Here is a 21,059-nt window from a genome sequence, read left to right as displayed (position 1 = left end):
CGTTGGAGGCAAGTCCTGTGGGGAGACATTTTTAGAGACTTAGAGGGCATCTCCGTCTCAGACCCACGTTTCTGAGAGGCCTTGGAAGGAAAAGAAGAGACACTCTCAACCTCCAAGACCACTGAGTCAGAGGTCTTCAACCTCTGTAGCCACAGAAGGAGACGGGCCTCTCTGTCTCTTAAAGTTTTATTAGAAAACGTACGGCAGTACTTACAGTTCTTGACTTCATGGTCCGGATAGAGACAGTAAATGCATTTACTGTGTGGATCTTCATGAATCAGTCTCAGTTTGCCACAGGATGAACATTGTCTAAATAAAGATTTCTTTGAGGAAGACATTTGTCAAGTGGAAAAGAGCTATGACGTAGAAAAAACTGAGCAGAGCTCAGGGAGACTCCCTTCACCCGACGTGCGGTGGAAAAACTGAGGACTTGGTCTTCTGAGTAGAAGGTTCTATAGGGTGCTATAGCCTGATTGGCTGGAATGTGGACCATTAAAATGACTAATATGTTACTAAAGTGAATTCTCCCTTAGGCTGCTATGGGCCTATTCTGATCTATGGTACTTTCTTAACTTTATGATATCTTTATATCTTATTGCTCTATATGTATGATTATGTAATTTTTTCATCTATATATGCATATATTACTGCTATTTTATGTACCGTGGGACTCCCACTTCGACGACGGGGAATATTCAAGCATGTGAATCTATGAAAGACACCCCTAATACTGGAGAAACAAGAAATATGTGGCTGTGGAAGACTGGAGACTGTGCGATATAGAATAAGAAATGTGTGAGTAACCACATACGGAGACCGTGACAATTAAAAACTAAATTTATGTTGTAATTCTGTTGCGTCCTGGTTGTCTAGATGTACACCCAGGAATGTCTGTTTTTATGAGCTGCACTTTATAGCTGCCTGTAGATTAAAGCGGATGTGTACAAATATTTTAACCAGGAACTTTCAGCAGAATACTTATTTATCATAACTTATGCGCACTCTATTGTTTTACTTGTGACTGACCATGTGTACGTAGTTCTTGTGAAGCTTTTTTTCCTGTTTCATTTAGTTTGCCCTTGGTTTCAATGCTTTATGTCCTTTTCCTCGATTGTATAAGAGGCCATGGATCAATCTCAAGGTCTAATAGGATAAGAGATCACACTGTAACAAACATACATAGTTACTTAACAAGAACTATATTTTGATTGATAAAATAATTTTTTAGGACACGGTGCGTAAAATATTTTTACATTTGTAGGAGTTTTAAGCTATCAGCCAGAATGTTGGACTTGTATGTCTGAGAACCGCTGTTTGTAGGAAACATGCAAAAAAGCTCAATTGTTTTATCCGATATCCTTGTGCTTGCTTGACCAGCACCTTGGTTCGCAGTCTGTCCGCGGCTGCTCTGGTGTGGATGATTTCATCTTTTCAGTATAAAAAGCGCATTTGTAGCAGGCCCCTTTGTGGCAATGTTGCGGACTCTTAAGAGCAATGTTTGGTCACTACAGCAACGTTGCCAGCCCCAGGCACTCCAAAGGGAGTTCTTGGCTCTCTCCTCCCCGGCACTGCATTTCTTCAGCAGCGCTGTCTTATGCAAACCAGCTCCATCTGTAACAACTGACCTTATGCCAGCTGCGTCACTTTCAGCCAGTCCTGGGAGTTTGTCCAACATCATTTACATTCAGGGTCCCATGGGTATGTACTTACAATGTAGAACGTAAAACGACAAATTCCAACATACTTAAAAATTCAAAATTGGCGCCACGACATGGGGCCACCTGGTAGATCGAGTCCAACAATGTGGGCTCCATATTAATTCAGCTCTACTAATAGCCACAGGAAGAGCCTTGGCTCTTAACTCTCTCGCTCTCTGTGAAACAGAGGTCTGCTGACGCAACACTGGCCGTGTCCGGCCAGGCCAGCAGGGGTCACTGCAGGAGAACACTTGGCCACAGAAACAAAACCACTTGACTCCATAACGGAATATAACCTCTCCTCCTCCCCCCCCCCCCCCCCCCCCCACTCCCACTCCTGCTTCACCTTTTACCTGCGCCAGGGTGTCGTTCATGGCATCACTGCAGGCCTCATCATTCTGACCCAAAGCTCTTAGAAGGTGTAAGATCTGGACCTGTGTGAAAAGAGAGAACAATAAGACAAGGTGTGGCCCGCTGAGGGGGGCAAGATGAAAGAGGGGCATACATGAAGAGAAGATGCTCACACTGAAGGGGAGGCTGTGAGTGGAAGGGTGGACCAGAAACAAAGAAAATAGGGACGGAAGAAAATCATTTATGGGGAAATACATCTTACAGTACAAACTAAGACTATTTTCCCGTCTTCAACTCGTTTTAAAGTACTCATTTTCTTCCAGCTAGTCTACAAGCACACACACATATATTAGCAGCAGCTTTGGTACATAAGTTGATTCGTAAAATAAAATACTGGCCCCAAAAGGTTGATGTTTACATCGCAGACACAGATTTTCCTTTGATAAAAATGTATTTCTGTTCTGCAGGGAGTTTAGGACTGAAGGTCAGAGTAGGATAGGTAGAGGTGCCTAATACTCTGTAGTCAAAGGCCCACGCTACAAGTTGGCTGTGAAATGTTTATGTGTGTGGTAACTTATGTTACTGCACTCATCAGAAACGTATCGGAAGTAAGAGTTATGTGATAAAAATCACACATCCTGGATACATTATGGCAGGTTAAACCTGCCAATATTTCTCTGGAGAGAAAATCCCAGTAAATACCAGGACATGTATGTTCTTCCCTAATATTTAGGTGGGAGAACTCTTAATTGAGTGGGATTTATCACACAGAAATAAATTCAGACTCCGCAAAGTCAGATTTGATCACGTGTGAAAACTATCACACCAATGACAGGCCCCTCCAACTCGGGGTCAGAGTGTATGAGAATGATAGAAGGGACAACACTCTTCACAAAGGGGCTCTGTTCTCCTTTGCAAATCAGTTTCCACCCCACCTTCGAAGTCAGTCATTGAGGAACGGTTTGCGACCAGAAGTATGGTTGCAAATCTCTGAAACATGCCCATACCGACTCTCAATTTGGATGGAACACCTGATACGAATATAGGTTTTTTTTTGCTGTTTTTGGTATTCTCTGCTTTAAGTTGCATGTGCTAATAAATTAATAAGAATGCTGAAAATGTACGATTCATATGACGCACGTTTGGCTAAGATTATCAGGTTCCACAATGTGATAAGCAAGCTTCTGTCAATATACTTGCAGCATTTCAATAAAATGCGGACTGCTTCATTTTGGCATTAGCTTATTATTCATTCATAAGAGTTTCTAAAATGTTCACAACTAGGAGTCTCGTTTTTGTTGTTACTCAAAAGAACACAATTATGTCGAATGAAAACAATTGAAAGGGCATCAGACTGCTTTCGATTTAGTGTTTCTGCTCAGAGATTTTAACAATAATGAGATTATGTTATTAAAGTTAAGCACAGAAAGCAAAGGGCAGAAAGGAGTCTTCACGCCAGGCAACAGCGGAGCAGGACATACAGATTCAGATTTCTGATTCCTATTAAAGGTTACAGGTACAGCAGGCACTTAGCCTTTGCTCGCTGGCTTAACAGTGCACTAGGGCCTCAAGAAACAAAATTTTTATTTATTTATTTATTTATAGTGTTTTATATAGCGCGGACAAGACCCGTGGGTATCAGAGCGCTTAACATATGGGATTACAGATTGACATTATAGTAGCAGTTATAGCAGCAAAACATATATAGAGGTAGAAGGCGGTATGCTATCTAGGGTGATTAGATAGGGGATTACATATTGACATAGAAGATAAATTGCATTATAGTAGCAGTTATAGCAGCAAAACAAATATGGAGGTAGGAGGTAATGTGCTATCTAGGGTGATTAGGTAAATATATTCTTAACGCCTGAGCAGTTAGCGTTAGGGTGCATATGGTTTAGGTTGTGTCATAGTCATACAGTCAAGTTCTATGAGGTAGAATTGTATATTATTAACAGGTCAATATCACAGTAATTAGCAATAAGAGTAGAATGGGTCTAGCTAGATGCATCGATCCTAAATATTAGCAGGTTAAGGTGGGGGTAATATCTTCAGGTGAGAGACATAGTGCAGATATCACCTAATAATGAGGTAGCAATAGAGTGTAAAGCTGAGGCTTGAGTGGAATCAGTCATTTGTCTTATTGGTCTTCCAATAGTTCATGGTGACTCCAGTCCTCTTTGGCAGAAATGTTCATACCACTGGTCTGTGGGCATCTCTATGTAGGGTATTTACTCATCATGTGGCTTTTCAATTCCCTTTTAAATGCTGCGATATTTTGAATCTTCCTGATGTAAGGAGGGAGTGAATTCCAGACTCTGGGGGCGGCTCCCGAAAAAGCTCGGTCATAGGTCTTTTTTTTCTGGAAGAAGGCCGGCCGCAATAGCAACTCTTTAGAGCTTCTAGTTGATCTGTTACCTCCCGATATCTTAATTTTCTTGGCTAGATATCTCGGCATGTTGTGGTGGACCGCTTTATGTGTGATGCAGGCCATCTTCATTTTAATTCTAGCATCGTAGGGTAACCAGTTTAGTGCCTTCAGGTGAGGAGATATGTGGTCGAATTTCCTCGTTCCTGTGATGAGTCTTGCCGCTGCGTTGAGACAGGCTTTTAGTGGTGCAGTGGATGTTTTCGGTAGGCCAGCTAACGTAGTGCAGCCATATTCGATCCTCGAGATAACTAGCGATTGGATAGCAAGTTTTAGATCTGCTTCAGAGATAAAAGGTTTCAGTTTCCTTAGATAGTTCAAGTGGAAGCGGGCGCCCTTGGCCATTGAATTGATGTGTTCTTTCATGTCTAGGTTCTTGTCTAGTGTAATTCCTAGTGATTTGGCTGAATTAACTAGGGTCGGGGTGCAGTTAAGCGCAGTCACCAATTTCGCCCATTCCTTTGCCTCTGTATGACTCCTTGTTGGTGATATTAACAGGAATTCTGTTTTATTGGCATTCAGTTTCAGGTGATTGGCTGTTAGCCAATGCAATGCTCTCTTTAGGGCTTCATTCATAAGGTCAATGTCATCACTGCAGGCAATCTTCATATATATTTGAGTGTCGTCTGCGTACATGTGGTAGGAGATCTGTGAATTCCGAAGAATCTCTGTGAGAGGTTCTACATACAAGTTGAATAGATCTGGGGATAGCGTTGAACCTTGAGGGACCCCTATTGTGTTAGGGCACGGAGAGGAGATTGCTTCGTTGACCAGGAATAGCTGAGTCCTGTTCTGCAGGAAGGAGTTAAACCACTTCAGTACGTTTCCAGATAAACCCATCCTGTCTTGTAGTCTAGTCATCAGTATCTCATGATTTACCGTGTCAAATGCTGATGACAAGTCTAGTAGAATCAGTAGGCACGCATGATTTTGGTCAAGGGCTTGTAAAGCGTCATCAACGATATGTAATATCGCAGTTTCAGTGCTGTGTCCTGTTCTGAAACCTGATTGGCAGTCATCTAGTAGTGAGAACTTAGCGATGTGTTGACTCAGTTGGCCTTGCACACATTTCTCAATAAGTTTGGCCAGTAAAGGGATGTTGGTCACTGGTCGATAGTTATTCGGGTCTGTTGCATCAGCTGTCGGTTTTTTGATAATGGGAACTACCTGCCCCGTTTTTAGGCAGTCAGGAAGGGTCCCTTGCGCTAGTGAGGCATTTATTATCTCAGTCCAGATTGGAACTAGAGTGTGGCTGATTTCTCTTACACATTTTGCCGGTAGCGGGTCTTGGTAGTGGTTGTTAGGTCTAAGTTTCGCTAGCGTTTTAGCGATCTTATCCTGGTTGTAAAGTTCAAATGTGTCCCAACTTGCCTTATTTTTTGTGAGAAGATCTTCTGTTGTCGCATTCGTCTCCTTTTTAGATGAGGGACAGGTCGTGAGGTTAGCCGCTGATTTTGTGAGCTCAGCTTCTAGCAGTTTAGTTTTGTCCGTGAAAAATGAGGAGAATTTCACACAACTTATGGGATTTTTTGGGTTCTCTTGGGCCGTTTTAGTTAGTTTATTTGACTGTTGTTTTAGGATCTCGAAGAGTTTTCGAGGCCTGTTTGTGGCATTGTCCAGTTCAGCCCTTATAAATTCTTTTTTGGCGTTGATTATCTTTAAGTTATATTGTTTTCCGGTTTTTCTGAGGTCCTTCAGTTCGGGGGAGGAGGGATGTTGTCTCCATTTCCTTTCAGCCATTCTCAGTTTACGCCTGTCCTCGTTCAAAGCCTCATTAAACCAAGGATTTTGGGGTTTTTCCGAGACTCTTTTCAGTTTTTGAGGCAAGGTGTCATTGACTATATTACCGATTGAGGTTATGTAGTGATCAGTCAGCTCATTTACATTCTGCCAGTTGTTACGAGGCTTCAGGTCATTCTCACATCTTTCAACCAATAGTTCAATATTGGCTTCTTTTGTATCTCGTATCAGTTTTTTGACCTTGCGCGGTTGCATGTTCCTGCCCTTTTTCATTGTAGGTATCACGAAAGTTATAGCGTGATGATCAGACCAGTCACACGGGTCTATAGCGGTAATTGAGATTTCTTTGTTTCTAGAAATTATCCAGTCTAAAGTCGCTCCTTGTGAGTTAGTGGGTTGGGTGCATATTTGAGTGAGGTTCAGCTCCTTGAGGAAGTCTTTGATCGATTTAACCATTTTGTCATTGCCGTCGTCCCAGTGGAGGTTAAAGTCACCTAGGAATATGTTGTTGGCATCTGGGTTAGAGTTAGCAGTTATGATCTCCATGAGATGCTCTGTGAACTTTGCGTTATCTCCAGGTGGGTGGTAGAACGCATGTAGGTTGTAGTTTTGATTATTTGGTGATCTTATGTTAAGACCAAGGTATTCACAAGATTCTATAGGGTCGGATTGGAATTGGTTGACCTCTATCTCTATGCGGTGGATGCACGCTATACCTCCTCCCACTTTCCTTGGTCTGTCTAACCTGACAATGTTATATTGTGGTGGTACTAGAAGATCCATGGTAGGGGAGGATGATTCATTGAGCCATGTTTCCGTGAGGATGGCCAGGTCGATTTCTTTGTTGAGGATTAGGGCGGCTATGTCTGATGCATGTTTATTTGCCGAACGACAGTTAAGTAGTAGGCAGATCAGTGTTTTCTGTGATTTGACGTTGTTTCCATTTTCTATTTCGGTTGTATTTACCTGGATATGTTGTAGGTTGTGGTGGATTGCCTTCCTATCATTCTTTCGGGCCTTTCTGTTAGGGTCAATAGGTACAATTTCGATAATCTCTCCCTTTCTGGAAGCCTGTTGTTCATAAGATCGAAGTAGGGCATGAGCTTCTTCGTTTGGAATGGGGTTGGTCCTGTTTGGTCGGTTGGGTCGGAGTATTAGATTCTGGATGTGTGTGATCTTGGAATTCGTGTTTATCGTCATCTCCCAGATTTTCTCAATAGTCTGTGAGATTTTTATCGAGTCTTGTGCCATGTTGCTTATTAGTTTCCTTAGCTCCTTCATTTCTTTCTGTGTTCGGGGTAATTTCTTAAGTGAGATAGATCTGGCAGTTTGCGTTCTGTATTTTGCTCTCCTCCGTGAGTGGTCTGTTCTCAGTGCCACATATCTTATCGTTGTATCCTTAATTTGGTTGTGATTCCGGATTCTGTTAAGGGTGTCATCATTGTTTCCTATATTGTTAAGTTTGGGGGGTGTTTTTGTGGGTGAAGCTCCGTAGGCCTCTAGTCTCGTATTCGAAGGATGTTGGGGAAGGTGTATAGCCTCTACCATGTTCCTTTCGTAGTTCTTATCATAGGGGGGCTCACTCTGATCTGAGCTACCCTCTTCAGTTGGAGTGGCCACGTGTGATGGCGGCAATGGTTCTTCCATAATTTGGTTGTGATTCCTGATTCTATTAAGGATGTCATCATTGTTTCCTATATTGTTTGGTGTAGGGGGTGTTTTTGTGGGTACAGATCCGTGGACCTCTAGTCTCGAATTCGAAGGAGGTTGGGGAAGGTGTATAGCCTCTACTATGTTCCTTTCGTAGTTCTCATCATAGGGGGGCTCGCTCTGATCTGAGCTGCCCTCTTCTGTTGGAGTGGCCACGTGTGATGGCGGCAATGGTTCTTCCAGTACGTTCTGGTTCTTCTCTTCGTTTGCACTGATATTATACACCGCTATCCTTTCATTCTCATTCTCCGGTATTGCTATCGCCATTACAGATAGATCTCCGGAGTTAGGTATTTGATTGTCGGTTACATTGACATCTCTAGTGACAAGGTAGTTGTTGTCGGGTATGATATCTGGTGGGGACAGGTTTTGTTGGTGATTTGGTCTTACTGTATTTTGTTGGTGATTAGGTCCTACTATGGATTCCTTTAAGGCTTGGAAAGTTATCTCAAATTTCTCGAGTTCTTTGTTGGTTGCTTGTATCAGCACTATTCCCGTTTTGTATATAGTAATGCATACTTCTGTATTACCTCTTTTAGTTATTGAGGTCGTTATTTTTGTGCCATGTGGTATATTTTTTACCGTTTTTATGAACAGCCTTTTTGTAATGACATTACGCCATTTAGCTGTTTTGTCGGTGTAGAATATCAGGTCATTCATCATGGTACCTTTAACTCTATCAAAATATGGGTCCACGAACAGAGTGTCCGGATTTTTTCTCAGTGTAGTATGTTTGAATTTTTTGGCCGCATTTTTAGATAGAGTGGAAGAATATTCTATATTTTTTGCATGAGACCCGGGCGACCCTCGGTATCTACCCTCCATTTCCGCTTCGCCTTCACGTTGTGGGTCTCCAGAAGCCCTTTGTCTATTTTGTGTTGTGTGGTTCCCTGTTGAAACTCATTCCACACTGTATTTTGACTTTAGTTGTTTCAATATGTCAGTATATTAGCTTTAGTTATTTCAATATGTCAATGATGATACTTTCACTTCCAATCGATTTCTTGAGCCTTGTAGGTTGTAGTTTCTGTTAACACTGATTATATCTAGTCCTTATTGCGGTGTAGTGGTTAATAAACTGGATATTCCAAGATGTCCGCCGTTTTGGTACTTGCTATAATCGGGGGACTTTTCTCTCTCTACTTATTGATTTAGTCCATTTTCCCTTTCTCGCCTCATATTCTGTCTGTTGCAGGCTCCTTTCTCTGTGTTTGGTGTTTCTTTGTCTTTTTTCAGTTTCCTGCCTCCTGATTGTATACTTCCTTCTGAATACGAGGGGTTCGATGTCTCAAGCGGCCGCCATTTTAAGGTCAGGCGCGCCGCTTTGAATGCTCCCGCGTTTGCTTTATTAAATACAGATCTTTTCTTTTATCCTCCCATTGTGCCTCTCACCCGCTGGCTCTCTCCGCTTCCTGTCCTGTCGTCGTTCTTCCTCCTCTTCCGCTCCCGCTCCTCTCCCCAAGCCTCCAGCCGCGCCGGCAGTGTTCTCTCGTCACCGCTCCTCACACTGCGTCGCTCCTCGGCCAGCCCCCGGTCCCGGGCCTCCGATCTCAATGGTGCGCCGCAGCCATCGTCGGCGTCAGGGATTCTCACCTCCCGAACACCTCCAGGGACATCTAGCAGCTAGGGCACCATGGACGCTGCCTCCTTCGTGACTACCGTTGCAGCGTGGGGGTCAGTCGGTGCTCCTCTGTCAGCTTCCCTCACGTGTCCACCGGACACGGAAGCGCCGCAGTCGGTTCTCCGGGCAATCGATCCTCCGTCCAGGCAGTCCGGTCGCTCCTCCAGGCAGTCGATTCTCAGCCCTGGCGGTCCGGTCCAGCAGGGGTCAATCGTGGTGGACTCTCGCCTCTCATCACCAGGTAGCTCCAGGTATGTTGCCGCTTATCCCTTATTCCTTGTGTTGTGGGGTGTTGGGTGGGGGCGAAGATGGCTTTTTTCTTGGGTTTAAACAGGGATTTAAACTAAAATCTAGTTATCCCTAACCCAGGAGCTCTCACAAGGAGCTCCTATGTAGCGGCCATCTTGGAGCGCTTACTGACCTTGCTATTTTATTGAACATAAAACTTCATTGTTCCAATAGGTATGTGGGTGTGTACCATCTCTGAAACTCGAAATAGTTATATTTTCTGCTTTGCTAGAATTAGATTAGCATTTAGAAATATAAGAATGAGAGTAGGATTGCTATATATTATTAAAAGCAATCATTTTGGAACAGAATCCATTATTCACGCAATTGGGAACCGTTGCCGCTGGCTTATTACGTGTCAAGAAAAAAACTAATGGAAACAGGGGCAATAGACAATAATAAGCAATTATTCCTAGAGGGATGGGGCTTAACATACATGTTACTCATTATTTAAAACAAAGGATTGATCAACAACACATAACGATATTAGCCATGACATATATGTATATATTTTATTAGCTATGCCAGTTATTATAGAGTGGCGGTAGCCACTCTGTAGTTATAGTAAGGATCACCAGAGATCTCTGAATACCTCAAATTTCTGCCCGTCAATAACTTTACAATCCTTTAGACACATCTCTCCAAAACTATCCAGACTTCTTGCCCCCATTACACAGGTGAAGGATTGAAAGTTTTGCAGTGTTTAGTGAAGGGGGTACAAAGAAAAAAAAAGAGGGGGGGGGGGGGGGACCAAAACAGGTTTTGACCCCATTGTGTTTTACATAGATTTTTTTCATTAGACGTACTGGTAAAACAGCTGAATGGATTGTAATGAAATTTCACAGCAAAATAGAGGATGATCCTTTTCGCTACTGCAAGTGATGTTATAAAGTGGTTATGAAGTTATAAGGGCCAAAAACGCAGCAATATTAGAGTAGCACAATACTACTAAAAGTAGCATGGAATGCCAAAAAATAAACTAGACTGCATATGTAAAGTTTCAGATGTACTACAGGAACAAATGAAAGACCCATTTATGGTCATATGCTAATGGTAACCAAAACACAAAGACATAACAAATACAATACATCTTAAACTACATGCATTTTCTTTGCATGCTCTCAGGCTCACAAAATTAAGCTGTACCCAACAAGCCAAACATAAAGCATTTTCCCTATGCACTCCTGTGCAACAAAATGGAAAAGTGACCTAGCAGTGAGCTTCACAAACTACTATATGGAGGACATGAGAATTGGCCACTAGAAAAAAAAATCTAAATTTTTGTTACAAAGATTTGTTTTCATTCACCTTGGGCTTCATATGTATAGCACAATCCTACTGTAACTTGCAAGAAAGCACAAAAAAAGAAAGTAAACTGCATATATAAAGTTTCAGAATTACTTCAATAACAACTAAGACACACCTGATTGCCACTCAGTAGTTATTCTAATTAAAATTCCCAGAGATATGAACTCCTCAAATTTTTGCCCCCTAATAACTTTCCACCCATTTGACAAATCACCACAAAACTATCCAGACCTATAGCGTTTTCTACATTTTGTGACAATGTACATTTTTCTGATGAATCATTAAGGAGGTGCACAGATGAAAGAGGGAGGGGGGTGGAGAAGAGTCCCAAAACTTGTTTTTCAACCAATGCATTTTCCATAGACTACTATATTTCAGCTGAGGGTTGCTTCATGCAGCAGCCCCGGTCTCTAATGGGCGGGAAGTCTTCGTGCCCTAGCCAATCCATTGGCAGAGTGATCGCTAAGCCTGAACAGGGCAGGCATTGAGATTGGGTGCCGCGTGTGGGTGGGTGGCACTGCCGCAGCAGCCGCGCCGTGATTGGCCATGAGTCAGTCGCGTCACCGCGCCAGTGCCACACCTAGTCAACACCAGAGACCTCGTCTAGTAGTGCGTACTGCGTAGAGTCAGTGAGACACAATCTCCTGGTGAAGTCCTTGCCTGCGGACACGCTTTTGCTGGTGTATTGCATCATGGGGACGCGAGCCCTCCTTCCCTGTGCTGATGTTGTCTGGGCTTCAGTGTTGCTTGCGGAGATCGAGGCGTGCCAGGCTTGTAGGAGTCTCTGCCGACAAGGGGTGTTGTGTGCCTCGGGTGGGGTCTGAGGAGTTAATGCTCAGCCGGATAGTTGATCAGCTCCTGGCGAGTGCGGTGGGGCCCCCACGCTGGGAAGCGCTGATTCTGTTTCAGTCTAGCAGTACTGCCAGTGAGTGTCGGTCCTGGCATGCAGTGGCCAGGCCTGGTGCTTGGTGGCACGCGGGCCCTCATTTCAGTGTTTGTGGCCTGGAAGTGCCCTGGGGGTTCTCCCCTGGTGCTGCCGATTGTCCCCTAGGAGGCTTGGATTTTGAGAGCTCCCAGCAGCAGCTGTATGTCTGACTCTCTCCTGTCACTCTGCTGCGGCCTGCTCTGGAAGGTACGTGCCCCTTTTGTGTCACTCTCCCTTTCACCTTTACTTATCCACATCTTCCGTCAAATGCCACTTGCTTCCTTTATTTCAACTTTTCTTTCTCTGCCCCATTTGTAGCAATCCATTTTATATTTTTCTCTCATTACATTTTCTTTTTTACCTTTTGCAATCATGCTCACGCTGTTTGCCTCTCCTGCTCTACCCTTTTTGCTCTTTTCATTAGTTTCCCCATTTGTCTGTCTCCTTAACTGAATGTGGATGATGCGGCAGCGCTCAGCTCGCACCCCAATCCTTATAGTTTTGTCTGAGGTCTGCAGCCAGAGGAGGCCCAGAAAGAAGTAATCAATATTTTAGAGGCCCAGTGGCAACCCCTGCTGGAGCTGCTAACCTTTTTATCTTGCTATGCTTAATGTTGGGGTGAAATTGTATTTAAATTAGCATTTCTGCGAGCTTTTCAAAATAAGTTTCACAGAAAGCTTGTTACCATTTTTAAAACCAACACAATTACAGAGTCACATTCTCTGCAGGACTCCAACCAGAACTCTTTGGTTCTGAATAAACAGCTACCTATGTTATATGACATCTCTTTATTAATGTAATAACTGCACTTTCACAATAGCTTTACTAGCCCTCCAGCTTTTTCAAATTTGCTTGAAAATGCACAATTTTCCACTCTTTTTTCAACATTTTCTCGGTTGTCCGGGCTCGCTCACTATGGTGCAGTTGACAATCGCTTTATGCCTCACCACTTTAAAAAGTCACCAGCCGCCACTGCTTACCTTACCATGGATGCCTCTAAAAACAGCTATTACACAATTATATACTGGCTTGTCATCTCTATTTATTTATTTATAAAGTTGTATATAGCGGTTCCACAGCATACCGCAAAGTTACTGGGGTATACCATGGGCCAAAGTATAACTAAGGCCTAGCTGTATCATTGCATTGTGATCCCCTTGTGTCACAGATGGTGTCGCATGGGTAACACAATGCTGAAGTTAGATTTACAAAGTAACGCAAGGCCTCCACGCGTAGCCTTAGTTGTCTTGCTTTGTCCCTATTTCTCTATGCCCAGGCGCAGATTCCTTGTAAATATTTAAAAAAAAGCCCAACAGGAACACGCCAGGGATGCACTAGTCTTTTTGCAAAAAGCCTCTGACCCACTAACCTTGTGCTGTATTATGAATTTTATCAAGGTTGCGGTCCGATTAAGGATGACGCGGGGAGAGGAATGAAAGACTTGGGATTCTCTATTTTAAATTTATGGCCCTGTATGTTGGTATTTTTATTGTATTAACTATGTACAAGGATCTTGATCAATATTTAATGTCTTTTTTATCTGTGTATATGTATATGTGCTTTTATGGTGTTTTCTAATCACCGAATAAAGATTCTTGAATTGAATTGAATTGATTGATAAATGTGGAGAAACGCAAGGCAGCACAATTCGCTGTTTGCATTACTCTGAACACCACAATCTTCATTGCTGCTAAATTTCACATACATCAATACGTCACTCCCACTATACACCACTCCACTGTACAGTATTCCAGCATACACCACTCTAGTGTACACATCTCCACTCTGCGCCACTTCACTCAACGCGAAGTCACTATGCCACTCCACTATACGCTATTCCACTCTACACCACTACACTCCTCCACTCTACGCCAATCCACTCAACGCTACTCCACTCTACGCCATTCCAGTATATACTACTCCAATCTATGCCACTACAGTGCCTGGCACTCCACTCTAGCCACTACATTCTATGCTATTACATTGGACACCAGTCCACTCTACGCCACCACATCGTACACCACTCCACTCTACAGTATTCCAGCATACACCACTCCACTGTGCACCACACGCCAGTCTACTTTACTCCACTGTACACAATAACACTCTATGCCTCTCCAATGTACAACACTCCACGCTATCACACTGTATGCCACTCCACTCTACTGCATGCCAGTCCTTTGTACACTATTCCACTCTACACCACTTCACTGTACATTATTACACACTATCCCACTCCAGTCTACACTTCAATGTACGCCATTGCACTGTAAGCTACTCAACTCTATTATATGCCACTCCACTCTACGCTATTCTACTGTATTCCACTCCACTATATGCTCCTCCTCTCTACCACACTCCAGTGTACCCCACTCTACAGGATTCCAGTCTACTCTAGTCCATGGGATGCCACTCCACTCTATGCCACTCCACTGTATGCTATTGAATGCTACCCCACTCCAAACCACTCTGCTGTACGCTATTACACTGTACACTGTTTCACTCATGTCAAGTTCCACTCTATGATACTACTTCACTCCACTATGCGCTGTTCCACTCGACTTTACGCTATTACACTGTACACAACTTCAATCTTCAACACTTTACAGTATGGTATTCCATTCTCCCCCACTCCACTGTACACAACTCAATTCTACGCTAATCTATTGGATGTCACTCCACTGTATGCAATTACACTGTACACCACTCCAGTCTACATCACTCCGCTTTACACCACTTCACTGTACGCTATGACACTCTATACCACTCCAATGTACTCCAATCTATGCCACTCCAGTCTACACTACTCCACCATATGCTATTCCACTCCACTGTTTGCTATTCGACTTTACGCCACCCAGTGTACTCTCCTCCACTCTATATAACTCCACAAAACTCTACAACGCTATGTGCCACTTTACTAGACTCTACTCCACTCTATCACAGTACACTTCACTGTCCACAATTGTACTCAACTCTACGCACTCTACTGTACAACATTACTCCACTCTACAACAATTTCCAACACTGTATGACAACACTCCACTCTACTGTATAGGACACCACTCCAATTTATAAGAGTTTCCTCAACTCTATGCCACGCCACTTCAATGTAAACCACTCTACTCCACTGTACACCATTCCACTCTACGCTATTCTACGCCATGCCAGTCAACTCTGCACTATTCCACTGTATGCTTTATCACGCTCTTCCATCTATGCAGATCCTGCAAGTCAATATTTGGTTGTAAGAGGACAGTTCTGCTCCTTGTACTGCCTCCTTGGTTCACAACCTTAGAGTCTGTGTGGACAATGACCTTTTCTTCTTTAATCATGTCAAAAGACTGCCTGCTTCTTATTTTTGCTTAATGGAGTTGTTCACAAAATCTTGTCCTTTTTCCCTAGGCTGTGTCACCGCCCCGAGGAGATTGGATTAATCCAACGCATTGTTTATGGGGGTCCACGTTTATTTACTCAGATATTTTCATTGCATTTAAACTGTAGCTGCTAGATTAACACGGTCTCTTCCACTTCCCCATATCCAGAGATATACATCAGGTTAGTCCTCACTTGTTACAGAAAAAATGTAAACATTACTTCCATCTTATAGCCCTGCCCAATTCCAATCTTTTTGTGGTTCCAAAGTTTTAAAGTTCGCAAACAGGTGGTCATGCCTTTGCTGTAGAAGCTGCTCGGCTTTGGAAGAAAATGACTTTCTTTTTTCGCTCCATCAGGGATCTTCTGGCTTTCGGGAAAGCCATAAAAACCTGGCTCTGTTCCCTTTAGTTCTTGGTGTGGGCTTCCTGCAGTGATCAGTGCTTGGACACCTTTTTAGCGGGTAGACTCTGCTCAGTCTCACTTGCTGGTCGTGACGGATTGCCCGGCCACAACGGACAGGCAAGGATACATTTTCCTTTCAAATTCTAGCAGTGGAGTGTATTCAAAAGAGAATTGTTAGACCCGGGACCCATGGTTGGCTGAGGTAGGTACCTTAAGCCAAGTAGGGACCCGCGTTCCAACGTCAGGAAAAGGAAGGTCTCCTTCTTAGATAGCCCAGCTCACCCCCTCGGTAGCTTGGCAAGAGCAGCCAGACTTATCTTCACGCAAATGTGTAAAGTTTTTGCAACAACGCTCACAATAATTCAATGATGACACCACAAATAGACTACACAAGTTTTATAAAACCAGTATAAACTTTATGTAAAAAGATATACGATAAGACCACACAATGGATGATGGGTCTTAAGACTGTAAGAAGTGGGGTTAGCGGCACTGGATTTCGTTTGCACCACTTGGTCATGTGTCTTCTTTTTGAAAAGCAATAAAAATGTTGTGTAAAAAAAAAAAAATAAGACCCCACAATTTAAAAAAAACATATGCGGTTGTGTAATATTTCTCCTAGCAGGCTTTTAGGCCAGCCAGCCCTTGTAAGTTCTGGCGATGTCAATGAGAACTTCTAAACATTCTCCTGTACTCCTAATCACGTCATACAGTTCGTAATGCTAGAATCAGGTACTTTTGCAATGCAAAAATAGTGCAATGCATACCGTAGCAATCAGACACTCTGCAATGGAAAGAATGCAATGCGTAACACAACAATCAGGCACTTTGCAAGGTAAAACAATGCAATGCGTAATCCCACCACCAGATATGTCGTTCTGCAATAATAAGGCAATACGTGAGGAGGAGCTCCGACAGCAAGCAAGATGGCCACATAGCTTCCCGGCTCCGCCGACCTCCGTCTTTTGCTCGAATATCCTGTCGTATATCCTGATTTCTCGCCCCATATCCTGGTGCATGAACTACTCTGCAGACTGATGAAGCAATCCCGAGATTTTTCCGACATGGTGGAGTGGAGTAATGTCGAGGCTTGATTTGAGGCCTAAACCAGTCTGGAAGCCGGGGTCCCAAGTGTTGGCCAAGCCGGGTCCTAGTTGAACAACAGCGGACCGGAGAGAGCGGCAGGGTCCGGTCCATGGAACTTCCAACATCTTTATGATTGCTTTGCTGACGATCTGCTGCCTGGAACTGTACCGTAGGTGAGGAGACGAGCGACGCCCGAGGTGGTGTGGTGAGGGTCTGGAACCCCGGGGCCTGGCGTTCGTAGCGCCGGTGCCGTTGGGTCGGAGACTTGGTGCGCACTAACGCTTATTGACGATCGGTCCCTCACGGTTCCTTCCTGCTCCGCCTAATCTTACCCCGGAGAAGGCGCCTCTCCGTGGGGATCACTATGCCTGATGCTATGCGGAACCCGGCGGAGCGGGTTAAGTGCGGCCCGTCATTGCGGTCAGTGATGGCAGCCCTTGAGGCACTTCAGGCGACTATGGAGACCCAGGCCTGGAATCTGATGTCGGCAGCGGAAGGAATTAGAGGATCGGGACCGGACTCTGACTTGCTGCCCGAGACCCGGTGGCCAGTTCATTTCCCTATAGCTACCCCAGCGGTGCAATTGGACCCGGTGCTTGAAGCTATACCTGCCCCTACAGAAGTGGAACGGTTCGAACATGTGGAGATTGGCGATGCTCCTACAACGTCGGAATCTTTGGAACTGCAATTGGCGGAACATTTCACTGCTGTTCCCGATTTGGAGACTTTTGATCGTAACTGTGAACTGTGTTGGACTGCGTCGCACCCCCTTCCCAGCTGGTCCATCAAGATGGCGGACGGGATAGTGCCTGGTCTTGGAGTCGGGGAGGGGCATCGTTGGACCCGAGCGTCTACTTTGGGACTCGCCATCCTTTATTCGTCTGATAGACCATGTTTCGGCGACTTCTGTGTGCACTTTGACAACTTTACGGTGAGGCTCTACTTATCGGAGGGGATCAGCAAATTTGATCGACGGGGCCAAGGCTGAGACTGTTGTTTGAGATTTCACACTATTGTTTTATCGGTAACGGGATTGCTTTATTTGGTTAACGGAGTCCGGGGCGGGATTTATAGTTTCCTCTGGTGTACTGTTTTATTGTGGTCTGCTTGATTGTGTCCGCATTGTGGGGGATTCTTCGTTAAGGCGGGGGGGAAGAGTCCGGGAATGCGTATGACATAGCCCTCCTTCATTTCTCCTTTTAGGGCAGGGTTTTAGTCCCTTCTTTCTTTCCTTTTTTTCCCTTTGTTCTTTCTATATTTCGGGTTCATTTACAGGGCGACAGGCACGCTGCTAGGGGGGTAGGCCGTAGTCATCTGCAGGGGTGCAGGGTGGAGGGTTGGGGGAGGGGAATTTTGTTTTTTACCATTTGTTTCTATGGCCTTTTTTTCTTCTTATCTTTCTTCGCTTTTTCTTTTGTTTCTTTCTTTTTCGGGTCAGCGTAGTGGGTCTATTCTTTTGTCAACTGTCGATTTTTTATCTGTGCCTCTACTTTCACGGTACTTCAGTACCATTGGGCGGGCGCTTAACTGGTGCGAACAGTAATTGTATGCTTGTTTATCCTGAATCGTATGCCTTAGCGCCACTGTCTCGAATGAGATCGAACTAATTGTGGACCTCCTACTTTTTAACCCACCCTTTATGCGCCTTTGTGATATTGTATGGCACCTGATCCTTCTATCTTTATATTATAAAATGGAGCCTTTAGTATCCTGGTATTCGTATGGTATGATCTGCTGCCAGTTTTCATTGACGTTATGATGTATTCGCCTCCCGGGAGGCCGAGTCTGGTTCTAATTGCTTTGTTGCGATGACATCGATTAGCGGCCAGCCCTGGTGGTTGTAGGCCCATGCCTGTAACTGGTTGAAGTATTAATAAAGGTTTTCCCAAAAAAAAAAAAAAAATAAGTATACAATAATCAAGTAATTCGGTATGCAGGAATAATGCAATGCGCAATACGCTAATCAGGTAGTTCGTTATGCAGGAACAAGGCAATGCGTCATAAGACAATCAAGTAGTTCGTTGTACAGAAATGTTGCAATGTGTAATACGTCAGTCAGGTACTCCGCTCTCAGAAATGGAATACTACATATTACACTCAGGCCCGATCACCCGGCCTTAGGCGGTCTCTCCGCCTCCTCTTCTGACCTTTAGTCAGCCTCTCACAGTTGCCCCAACACAGTAGGATGTAATTCAAAAGTGCAGCTTCGCACTCCGGCCCCTGTACCACCACTCCCTTTGGCAATACAGGCTGCGACACGAGCCAAAGCAGAGGTTCGCGCCGCCAACACGAGAGAGAGGCCATGGGTGTCTCCCTCAGAGCCCGCGCTGCGCCCCAGAAGTCGACACATGTTACCTGGGGGGAGCAAACCCACTCTCCTCTCCTCGTCCAGCGGCTGGGCCTCCCAGCAGCTTTATGAAATGTCAACGGCGGCTCGGGCCGGCAACACAGCCCCTCCAGGCTGCTTCACTTATGAAGATCGCAGGGTGCCACAACGCACACAGCCTAGCGGAGTCTTCCTTCCCTCTGAATGCACGATCACTGGGCGCTCCACACACAGGTCTCAGGCGGCTCGAAGATCTCACGCACAACGTCGCTGAGACTCCCTTTTCTCTGGTGCACACGATAACATGGTGAATCCTCATGTAAGTCTCCTGGTGCACAACAAACCCGCACCTAGTGGCGATGAGACTCACGTCGACTCCGGTGGACAAGACAACAAGGAAAATCCTAACGAAGGTCTCACAGTGCCAAACGCACACGCTCACAGCATCGATGAGACTCACTTGGATTCCGGTGCACACGATCCCTGGACAATTCTCACAACGGGGTTCAGGTTGCACAAAGCACACACACAGCATCACTAAGACTCACTTGGACACCAGGCTTCCAAGATCACAGGCTGTTCTTACGAGGGTCTCAGACTGCAACAGGCACACTCCCAAAGCGCTGCTGAGACTCTCCTGGAAACTTTATGTTTTTTTGTTTCCAAACCGGGAGCCAGCTCACCTCAGGCCCTTGTGGTTAGTAACTTCAGGACACAGCAAAGTCCTTCAAGTAGGGGGACACATTACATAGCAAAGTCCCTTTAGTCTCTCTTTAACAGCAAACTGCAGGCTAGCCCCAGATCACACAGCAAGGGTCAGTACTATCCTTCAGTCTATTCAGCTATTTCTTCCTTGGCAAAGATCCTCTTGACCACAAAGTAGCTCCAGTCTTGTTCACACTTGATCAAGCCATTTTCTAGAGTTCAGGGGCTTCAGCTCTCATAGTTATACCCCTCAATGGCTTTGAAGTCTTTGTGCTTCAGGGGCACTGACCCCTGTTCGAACCAGTTCTGGGTGCCTCCCTGCCAGTGACATGCCTCCCTGCCAGTGACAACTCTCTTCTTTCGATTAGTAGGGGTCTGGATCCTCAATCACTCGGCAGGAGATGAGCCAATTGTTTTATAGCAGCAACCCAGGCCTCTTCACTTCTATAGGCTTTTACTCCCCCTACATTCCAGATACAGGTCAGTCTGCTGCTGCCTCACCTCCTCCCCTGGGTCAAGACGTTCCACAGATCCTATCCCTTTCAAATCCAGACAGTCAATCCACAGCCAGGCAGAGACACACAGAAATGTTAGAGCACAAAACTCAGCCACTTCTAAAAGAGTGGCTTCTGAACACATAATGCAAAAACCAACTGTTATTGTGTTATTACATTGTGAGTTCAGGCATACTAAACTTCACCTTTCCATCTTAAGCCTTTGGGACGATAGGCTGGAAAACATATTACACAGCCTTCCCATTCTATCCTATGGGCCTTTCAACAGTGAAAACGAAAAGAGAGATTATTTCACTGTCAGGACATGACACACACCTTAGTACATGTCCTACCTTTCACATGCCCTGAACCCTCTCCAGGGGGTACGCTACACCTACCATAGGGGTGTCTGATGTACACAGAAAGGGAAGGGTAAGGTCTCACAAGTGAATGCACTTGACAGAACAACATGTCAGTTTAACAAACTGCTTGCAGGTCCCGCAATGGCAGGCCTGAGTTCCTTTTTTAAGGCTACATGTGTGGGTGACACAAATAGTGCTGCAGGCCTACTAGTAGCAGTTGCATTACCAGCCCTGGGAC

At 44.7% G+C, this 21,059-nt stretch overlaps 1 protein-coding gene across 4 annotated transcripts in view; it reads right to left on the bottom strand.

Moving 5' to 3' along the window:
- AP1G2 (adaptor related protein complex 1 subunit gamma 2) overlaps positions 1 to 21,059 on the bottom strand; it is a 130,068-nt gene that overhangs the window by 58,991 nt on the left and 50,018 nt on the right. For all 4 annotated transcript variants that reach the window (XM_086923703.1, XM_086923705.1, XM_086923704.1 and 1 more), the window contains exon 8: positions 2,051 to 2,131. In XM_086923703.1, the coding sequence (XP_086779829.1) occupies positions 2,051 to 2,131 (81 nt within the window). The remainder of the gene's footprint in view (positions 1 to 2,050; positions 2,132 to 21,059) is intronic.

This window comes from Lissotriton vulgaris, chromosome 5 (genome assembly GCF_964263255.1).
Source record: "Lissotriton vulgaris chromosome 5, aLisVul1.2, whole genome shotgun sequence".
NCBI lineage: Eukaryota > Metazoa > Chordata > Amphibia > Caudata > Salamandridae > Lissotriton > Lissotriton vulgaris.
The sequence above is the reverse complement of the archived record's forward strand: the minus strand, read 5'-3'. Positions and strand labels throughout refer to the sequence as shown.